The sequence below is a fragment of the Ictalurus punctatus genome, chromosome 18, assembly GCF_001660625.3.
Source record: "Ictalurus punctatus breed USDA103 chromosome 18, Coco_2.0, whole genome shotgun sequence".
NCBI lineage: Eukaryota > Metazoa > Chordata > Actinopteri > Siluriformes > Ictaluridae > Ictalurus > Ictalurus punctatus.
The window spans coordinates 23,567,676-23,577,586 of record NC_030433.2 but is presented as its reverse complement, the minus strand read 5'-3'; the positions used below and the strand labels follow the sequence as shown (position 1 = coordinate 23,577,586).

Genomic DNA, 9,911 nt, shown 5'->3' with positions numbered 1-9,911 from the left:
TTAAAGTGTACTAAAATCCAGTAAACAAATCTGCCAGTGTGGTAAGAGCAAAACTGACTTGGTAAGAATTCTTGAGAATAGCATGAATATCTAGTCACAAAGAAAATGCTATTGGATTATAAAACTAGACAAAACAGTTCAAGCTTATTACAAGCAGTGAAAAACTCAGTTATTCAAGATAGGCTTACTTAAAATGAGTGCTTTGGTCTCTTGATTGAGCTGACTTTAAGAATTGATCCCTTAATCTGAGATTAATAATCAGAAGAAGAAGGGGAAAAAAAGCTTTACAAGACACAATTTCCTCACATGGCATAAAAATAAAAAGTGACTGCATCTTCAATGAAGTTAGGTGGTGTTCTTAAGGCACCAGAAGTGTTGTTATTTTTAGAATTTTTATTGAAACAGGGAAACAAGAACCATAAATGTAACAATGGACACGTGGCAAAAACATGAGGACTATGAGAGCAGCTGTAGAGAACACAAGACAAACAACAAATGCTTGACAATTAGGTGCTGAAACAGTAGAACTTCTATAGGGGTGATTATTAGGGGTAACACAAAACAGGTGAGAGTGATCAGTGGGACATGTGACATGGTCATGTCACTGGAAAATTTAAGTTGTGCAAGTGGTCTTACTCTTATAATAAGGAAAACAATTGTGTTCCTCTACTAGGATGGAGCTAAAAATCAAATAAATGTTTCTCAGGAATTTGGTATACCTCATCTCTGTAATACCTCATATCTGTAAGTGGATTTTTCACGATGACCTGATTACTTTAAAAACATGGCTGCCATCAGCCAATCAGCTTTCAGCACTGAGCTATCATCATGAGACTTGAATGGTTGATCCATCTGACTCACATTGGGGACGTAGTCATCGATAGGGGCCCAGAGTTCAATTCAAATAGCTATTTTTTCAGGAACCAAATATCTGATTAAGCTGACATTTGGTGTACAGCATCACTGTACTAATCTGTAACTAGATTTGTAATGATGACTGGGTTAATTGAAAACTATGGCCTATGAGCCTTCAGCATTTCATACGATTACGCTCATCATCACAAAACTTATCAGCTATGGTGTCTTTATGGTTCTGTGTAACTTCACAAGGACCGGCCACTGGGGGGCGATATTTGCAAAAGGTGCTTGGGCCCTATAGATAGCTGCATGTAGCTGGAGTTATACTTCTATTCACAGTGCAATATTTGACTGAAAATATTTCAGAATATGAGTGGACTTTGTACAATATTTCTACACTAGAATGTGCAATATTTATTATTCCTTGCTGTAATGTGCACGGCTGTATGTTTGCCTATGAGAACCGTGTAAAAGTTTCACCTGTGCTGTACATGACATTCAAAGGCATCTTCAATTTTGAATCCTGAATTCTTATTATATCTTCATCTACTGCAGTAAAATAAGTTAATAATAAGTAATAATACCCTTCCTGGTTTATTTAAATTTTTATCTTTGCTATACATATCTTTCATGTCCATGCACTCAAGAGACTATTCTTAAAGACATTCACAAACAACTCGGCTTGGGGTTTGAGAAATGGCTTGGGGTTCAAAGGATTACTTTTGATAGGTTTTGTATGCACTTAAATGCCTGGGGTAGATGTCTTCCTATAATATCAGACTTGCTTGTTAACTCTCAAGTGACAGTATGTTATCAGATTGCCGTTGCCATGCCAGAAAGTCACCAGGAAACAGCCGATGTTATAGATTATAAAAGTTGCACAGACCACCATAGCGGTACAGCAAATAACTGATGAGCTTTGGAACGCCAAACACGGCACATTTCTTTAAAGGTGGTGTATAAAATGTATATCGTTTGTTATAAAGTGTTATAGTATTGAAAAATGTTACAGTATAGTATTATAAAATGAATAATTTAAAATGTATTTCACCCTGAATGTATATACTGTCCAAGTTATATTACTCGTCAGGCTGAAAGTGGACCTGGGTAAGTGGACCTGAACAGGTTGTTAAGCTGTTTGTTTTGTACAGGCTTGTAGGAGGCGATGGAAAACAGATCATTCAGATACGAGATCCTCAGGATTGAAGGATTGCGGATCACACCTTACTCCGCTTATCCGGTGTTCGTTCTTCTTTTCCTGATCTATCTGTTCATTATGGTATCGAACATTGGCATTGTCATGATGATAGCAATGCAGAAATCTCTTCACAAACCAATGTACCTTCTCTTCTGTAACCTCCCTGTGAATGATGCACTCAATGCTACCGTTGTACTTCCTGGTTTACTCAAATACATCTTGGTGGAATCTGACAGGTATATCAGCTATGCCGCTTGTGTAATTCAAGCCTTTGGGGTTCACACATTGAGCACAAGTTCCCACACTATATTAATAATCATGGCTTACGACAGGTACGTGGCCATATGCAAGCCGTTACGATACCACACCATAATGACTAACAAAATGGTTGTAGGTCTGTCTGTAACAGCATGGGTGACTGCTAATGTCATGATCTTGATAATATTCTCCCTCTCTATAAGGCTCTCTCATTGTACTTCAACGATATCAAATCCCTACTGTGACAATCCTTCTCTGTTTAAACTTTCTTGTGAGGATGTGTCTTTAAATCAGATCGTTGGTTTATTTCTCACTGTTGTGTTTTGGATTATCTCCGTATCATCGATCAGTCTGACTTATCTAAAGATCGCACAGGTTTGTCTAAAAAATCGAAACAGCACACTGAAGAGCAAGGCTATAAAAACATGCAGCACCCATCTGATTGTGTATCTCATTCTCTTTGGATGTGGCTGTACTGTGATCATTTTGCACCGTTTCTCAGCTTATGAGGGACTTCGGAATCTGGCCAGTGTCTTACTTTATGTTATTCCTCCAAGCCTCAACCCGGTCATATACGGCCTTCAAACCAAAGAAATAAGACAGGGGATTGAGCAGATGTTCCTGAGAAGGAAAGTCCTTCCAGGATGATTTCCTTATTATTGAGTAAATATAGAAAGTATACAATAATATGTATTGTTATGTATATGAATGAAGTGTTACAAAAATGTAAGTATTGCAAGCAGAATGACTGGCAATAATGGCATGTTATGCAAATATATATATATATATATATATATATATATATATATATATATATATATATATATATATATATATATATATATATATATATATATAGCATGGATAAATTTATACAATGTAGCCCTCTTCTACTGTTTTATCGTCCCAGATAAAGTGAGATTAAGTATTACCTTGTCTATTATTTTTATTCAGATTTTCACGAGATATACCTATATTGCCTGTCAAGATGTTTGCTTATAAAATATATTGCCCAGTACTGTGCAAACGTCTGGTGTAAAGAAATGCTGTAAAGCAAAGACGACCTCAAAACTAATGAAATTGGTTCTAAAAAATACATTTAAAAAACCCGCACAAAATACTATAAAGAGCAGTGAACAGCTCTAAATGAAACAAAGACAATATTTAATATGAAAATCTTTTGCCTTAAACAATACTTCAGTGGTCTTAGGTACACTTGGTGTAGTTTGAAGAAATTGGCTGGTAAGGTTTTCTAAGTATCTTGTAGAATCTGCTATATTTATTCTGGAGAATTTGAGTGTCACACATATGTTACCTTCCTTACTGACATGAAAACATTTCTGTGTAACATTTCGTTATTTTATGGGAAAGTAACGTCTGGAATTCGGTTTTTATTTTTCTTATTTATTTATTTACTGATCCAATAATGCAGAAGTCATAAAATAACAATCTGTAAATATATATATATATATATATATATATATATATATATATATATATATATATATATATATATATATATATATATATATATAATTTTTTTTTAATTTATGCAGCACTGTACATCCGAAATTAAATTATTAAATGGCCAACAATCTTTGAAATGTATAATCTATGCTGAATGTAATGCCAAATGCATATTATTCTATTTATTTTATATACATATTACCATTTGACCTGTATATTAAAAAGTTACTAAAAATGTTCACACTTGTTTTATTTGTCCTTGTTTACATTTGGACGTTTCTGTGGCTTTTAACAGAGAATGTTGTAATGAACATGAAACAATTTGAATAAATTTGTCTGGAATTGTTTAATAATCAAATTTAGTGTTGGATGAATCTTTAGTGTTTGTAGGCACTGTAACAGTCAATATCTAAATGAGGAGTCTGGTGTCACATGGAAATGGAAATAATAACAATCATCATCATCATTAGATTATATTCCACTTTTCAAGTTAAAGTACCACAGGTATAATTTTCAAGAAAGAAATAGATTATGTTTCTTCATTAAAGATCACAGTTGCAGTGTTTCAGTATTTAGTTTGCCATCCTTCTTTCACAGAAATTACTGAAATGTCTGAGCATGGAATTAAAACGTTTCCGTAACAGTTGTGGTGGAAGATTCCTCCAAGTTTCGAGAAACAAAACTTTCAGTTCATCCACACTAGAGCATCAGCAATCTGCTCGTTTCATCTTCACTGCATCCCATCGATGCTCTACAAGTTTTAGGTCAGGGCTATTCTTTCAAAAGTTGGCTGGTGCTTTGGATCCTCATTCTGCTTAAAAATCCACTTCTGTTGCTTGAATAATTTCTTTGTTGATTTCTGAAAGTTTGCATCCATGATGTCTTTGTAGACTTCTGAGTTTGTGATGCCATCAATAAACATAAGCTCACCAACAGTAATGTAGAAGGAAAAGAAAAAAAAAAACAGCCTTTCCACTTCCATGCTTTATTGTACCTTTAGTGTAGTTTGGTTGGAATTCATGTCCTGGCTTTCTCCACACAAAGACTCTACCCTCACATCCATCCAAGTTCATTTTACATTGACATTTATGGCATTTGGCAGACGCCGTTATCCAGACTTACATTTATCTCATTTGGAGGCAGACATGGCAGCCTCCACAGCCTAGCCAAGGCCAGAGGTCCAACTCCTTCCAGAGGCCGACGGCGTGGATTCCACGCCCTACTACTGCCTGAGGCCAATGGTGCAGCCTCCCAAGTGCTGCTCACTCCTGAGGCCAATGGTGCAGCCTCCCAAGTCCTGCTCACTCCTGAGGCCAATGGCGCAGCCTCCCAAGTCCTGCTCACTCCTTGAGGCCAATGGCGCAGCCTCCCATGTCCTGCTCACTCCTTGAGGGCAATGGCGTAGCCTCCCAAGTCCTGCTCACTCCTGAGGCCAATGGCGCAGCCTCCCAAGTCCTGCTGAATCCTGAGGCCAATGGCGCAGCCTTCCAAGTCCTGCTCAATCCTGAGGCCAATGGCGCAGCCTCCCAAGTCCTGCTCACTCCTTGAGGCCAATGGTGCAGCCTCCCATGTCCTGCTCACTCCTTGAGGGCAATGGCGTAGCCTCCCAAGTCCTGCTCACTCCTGAGGCCAATGGCGCAGCATCCCACGTCCTGCTCACTACTGAGGCCAATGGTGCAGCCTCCCAAGTCCTGCTCACTCCTTGAGGGCAATGGCGTAGCCTCCCAAGTCCTGCTCACTCCTGAGGCCAATGGCGCAGCATCCCACGTCCTGCTCACTACTGAGGCCAATGGTGCAGCCTCCCAAGTCCTGCTCAATCCTTGAGGCCAATGGCACAGCCTCACAAGTCCTGCTCAATGCTGAGGCCAATGGCGCAGCCTCCCAAGTCCTGCTCACTCCTTGAGGCCAATGGCGCAGCCTCCCAAGTCCTGCTCACTCCTTGAGGCCAATGGCGCAGCCTCCCAAGTCCTGCTCACTCCTTGAGGCCAATGGCGCAGCCTCCCAAGTCCTGCTCACTCCTTGAGGCCAATGGCGCAGCCTCCCAAGTCCTGCTAACTCCTGAGGCCAATGGCGCAGCCTCCCATGTCAGCTCACTCCTGAGGCCAGTGGCGCAGCCTCCCATGTCCTGCTCACTCCTGAGGGCAATGGCGCAGCCTCCCATGTCCTGCTCACTCCTGAGGGCAATGGCGCAGCCTCCCATGTCAGCTCACTCCTGAGGGCAATGGCGCAGCCTCCCAAGTCCTGCTCACTCCTTGAGGCCAATGGCGCAGCCTCCCAAGTCCTGCTAACTCCTGAGGCCAGTGGCGCAGCCTCCCATGTCCTTCTCACTTCTGAGGGCAATGGCGCAGCCTCCCATGTCAGCTCACTCCTGAGGCCAATGGCGCAGCCTCCCAAGTCCTGCTCACTCCTGAGGCCAATGGCGCAGCCTCCCAAGTCCTGCTCACTCCTTGAGGCCAATGGCACAGTCTCCCAAGTCCTGCTCATTCCTTGAGGCCAATGGTGCAGCCTCCCAAGTCCTGCTCACTCCTTGAGGCCAATGGCGCAGCCTCCCAAGTCCTGCTCACACCTGAGGCCAGTGGTGCAGCCTCCCAAGGCCTGCTCACTCCTTGAGCCCGACAATGCGGCCTCTCATGTCATGGTCCTGCCTGAGGCTGACAGTGTGGCCTCCCAAAACCTGCTCATGACTGAGGCTGACGACGCAGCCTCCCATGACCGGCTCAAGCCTGAGATTGACAGCGAAGCCTCCCAAGTCCTGTTCATGCTGGAGGCCGACAGAGTGGCTTTGTCTTTAGATTCTGGATCAACTGGTTGTTGCTGTTGTTATTAATTAATAATAATAATAATAATAATAATAATAATAATAATAATAATAATATGATGATGATGATGATGATGATGACGACGAATATTGGCTACAATCTTCTGTCCATACTCAAGATACTCAGGAATCTTAAAAACTCTTAAAAACTTTAAGAAACACACAATTTTCAAAACAAACATTCCGAAATGGCTTGGGGTTCAGAGGGTTAATAGACTTTCCATATGCTTTGTACGTGTGTAACTGCCCTGCGGAGCTTTCCTCCAATAATATTCGACTTCTTTTTTATAACCCTCATGTGACGCTTTGTTATTATTGTAATTATTAGATTGTTTGTTCGGCATCTCGGAATGTTCCCAGGACACGTTATAGATTATAAAAGTTGAACAGACCACCACAGTGGTACAGCAAGTTACTGAGGAACTGTGGAAAGACAAACACAGTCCAATTTCTTTTAAGGTGCGGTATAGCAGCAATATATATTCATATTCTTCTCATTTTTGAAAAATATGTTTTTAAATAATGTACTTATCTCACATACTCTGAAAATTCAGCAGCTGTTTACAGGAAGAAAAAAAAACGGTTTAAACTTTATTTCTGAAAGTGGCCCTGGGTACGACTGAACAGGTTGTTAAGCTGTTTGTTTTGTACAGGCTTGTAGGAGGCGATGGAAAACAGATCATACAGATACGAGATCCTCAGGATTGAAGGATTGCGGATCACACCTTACTCCGCTTATCCGGTGTTCATTCTTCTTTTCCTGATCTATGTGTTCATTATGGTATCGAACATTGGCATTGTCATGATGATAGCAATGCAGAAATCTCTTCACAAACCAATGTACCTTCTCTTCTGTAACCTCCCTGTGAATGATGCACTCAATGCTACCGTTGTACTTCCTGGTTTACTCAAATACATCTTGGTGGAATCTGACAGGTATATCAGCTATGCCGCTTGTGTAATTCAAGCCTTTGGGGCTCATACATTGAGCACAAATTCACACACTATATTAATAATCATGGCTTACGACAGGTACGTGGCCATATGCAAGCCATTACGATACCACACCATAATGACTAACAAAATGGTTGTAGGTCTGTCTGTAACAGCATGGCTGACTGCTATTGTCAAGGTCTTGGTCTTATTGGCCCTCACTATAAGGCTCTCTCATTGTACTTCAACGATATCAAATCCCTACTGTGACAATCCTTCTCTGTTTAAACTTTCTTGTGAGGATGTGTCTTTAAATCAGATCGTTGGTTTATTTATCACTGTCGTGTTTTGGATTATCTCCGTATCGTCGATCAGTCTGACTTATCTAAAGATCGCACAGGTTTGTCTAAAAAATCGAAACAGCACACTGAAGAGCAAGGCTATAAAAACATGCAGCACCCATCTGATTGTGTATCTCATTCTCTTTGGATGTGGCTGTACTGTGATCATTTTGCACCGTTTCTCAGCTCATGAGGGACTTCGGAATCTGGCCAGTGTCTTACTTTATGTTATTCCTCCAAGCCTCAACCCGGTCATATACGGCCTTCAAACCAAAGAAATAAGACAGGGGATTGAGCAGATGTTCCTGAGAAGGAAAGTCCTTCCAGGATGATTTCCTTATTATTGAGTAAATATAGAAAGTATACAATAATATGTATTGTTATGTATATGAATGAAGTGTTACAAAAATGTAAGTATTGCAAACAGAATGACTGGCAATAATGGCATGTTATACAAAATATATATATAGCATGGATAAATTTATACAATGTAGCCCTCTTCTACTGTTTTATCGTCCCAGATAAAGTGAGATTAAGTATTACCTTGTCTATTATTTTTATTCAGATTTTCACGAGATATACCTATATTGCCTGTCAAGATGTTTGCTTATAAAATATATTGCCCAGTACTGTGCAAACGTCTGGTGTAAAGAAATGCTGTAAAGCAAAAACAACCTCAAAACTAATGAAATTGGTTCTAAAAAATACATTTTAAAAAACCCGCACAAAATACCATGAAGAGCAGTGAACAGCTCTAAATGAAACAAAGACAATATTTAATATGAAAATCTTTTGCCTTAAACAATACTTCAGTGGTCTTAGGTACACTTGGTGTAGTTTGAAGAAATTGGCTGGTAAGGTTTTCTAAGTATCTTGTAGAATCTGCTATATTTATTCTGGAGAATTTGAGTGTCACACATATGTTACCTTCCTTACTGACATGAAAACATTTCTGTGTAACATTTCGTTATTTTATGGGAAAGTAACGTCTGGAATTCGGTTTTTATTTTTCTTATTTATTTATTTACTGATCCAATAATGCAGAAGTCATAAAATAACAATCTGTAAATATATATATATATATATATATATATATATATATATATATATATATATATATATATATATATATATATATAATTGTTTTTAATTTATGCAGCACTGTACATCCGAAATTAAATTATTAAATGGCCAACAATCTTTGAAATGTATAATCTATGCTGAATGTAATGCCAAATGCATATTATTCTATTTATTTTATATACATATTACCATTTGACCTGTATATTAAAAAGTTACTAAAAATGTTCACACTTGTTTTATTTGTCCTTGTTTACATTTGGACGTTTCTGTGGCTTTTAACAGAGAATGTTGTAATGAACATGAAACAATTTGAATAAATTTGTCTGGAATTGTTTAATAATCAAATTTAGTGTTGGATGAATCTTTAGTGTTTGTAGGCACTGTAACAGTCAATATCTAAATGAGGAGTCTGGTGTCACATGGAAATGGAAATAATAACAATCATCATCATCATTAGATTATATTCCACTTTTCAAGTTAAAGTACCACAGGTATAATTTTCAAGAAAGAAATAGATTATGTTTCTTCATTAAAGATCACAGTTGCAGTGTTTCAGTATTTAGTTTGCCATCCTTCTTTCACAGAAATTACTGAAATGTCTGAGCATGGAATTAAAACGTTTTCGTAACAGTTGTGGTGGAAGATTCCTCCAAGTTTCGAGAAACAAAACTTTCAGTTCATCCACACTAGAGCATCAGCAATCTGCTTGTTTCATCTTCACTGCATCCCATCGATGCTCTACAAGTTTTAGGTCAGGGCTATTCTTTCAAAAGTTGGCTGGTGCTTTGGATCCTCATTCTGTTAAAAAATCCACTTCTGTTGCTTGAATAATTTCTTTGTTGATTTCTGAAAGTTTGCATCCATGATGTCTTTGTAGACTTCTGAGTTTGTGATGCCATCAATAAACATAAGCTCACCAACAGTAATGTAGAACGAAAAGAAAAAAAAAAACAGC

The 9,911-nt window shown here is 38.9% G+C and overlaps 2 protein-coding genes across 2 annotated transcripts; both read left to right on the top strand.

Annotated features, from left to right (window-relative positions):
• The first annotated feature begins 1,915 nt into the window (after positions 1-1,915).
• LOC108278603 (olfactory receptor 52N5-like) lies at positions 1,916-3,065 on the top strand. The gene has a single exon (XM_047162017.2). It carries the CDS (start codon positions 2,024-2,026, stop codon positions 2,960-2,962), a length of 939 nt encoding a protein of 312 aa, XP_047017973.1. The 5' UTR covers positions 1,916-2,023; the 3' UTR covers positions 2,963-3,065.
• A 4,201-nt stretch (positions 3,066-7,266) lies between these two features.
• Positions 7,267-8,215, top strand: LOC108278605 (olfactory receptor 52N5-like). Its single transcript, XM_017492055.3, has one exon. It carries the CDS (start codon positions 7,267-7,269, stop codon positions 8,203-8,205), a length of 939 nt encoding a protein of 312 aa, XP_017347544.1. The 3' UTR covers positions 8,206-8,215.
• Positions 8,216-9,911: the final 1,696 nt, after the last annotated feature.

What these genes read in the sequence shown, in the direction of transcription:
- LOC108278603 (XM_047162017.2), top strand. Translation starts at nt 2,024, where the DNA reads ATGGAAAACAGATCATTCAGATACGAGATCCTCAGGATTGAAGGATTG.
- LOC108278605 (XM_017492055.3), top strand. Translation starts at nt 7,267, where the DNA reads ATGGAAAACAGATCATACAGATACGAGATCCTCAGGATTGAAGGATTG.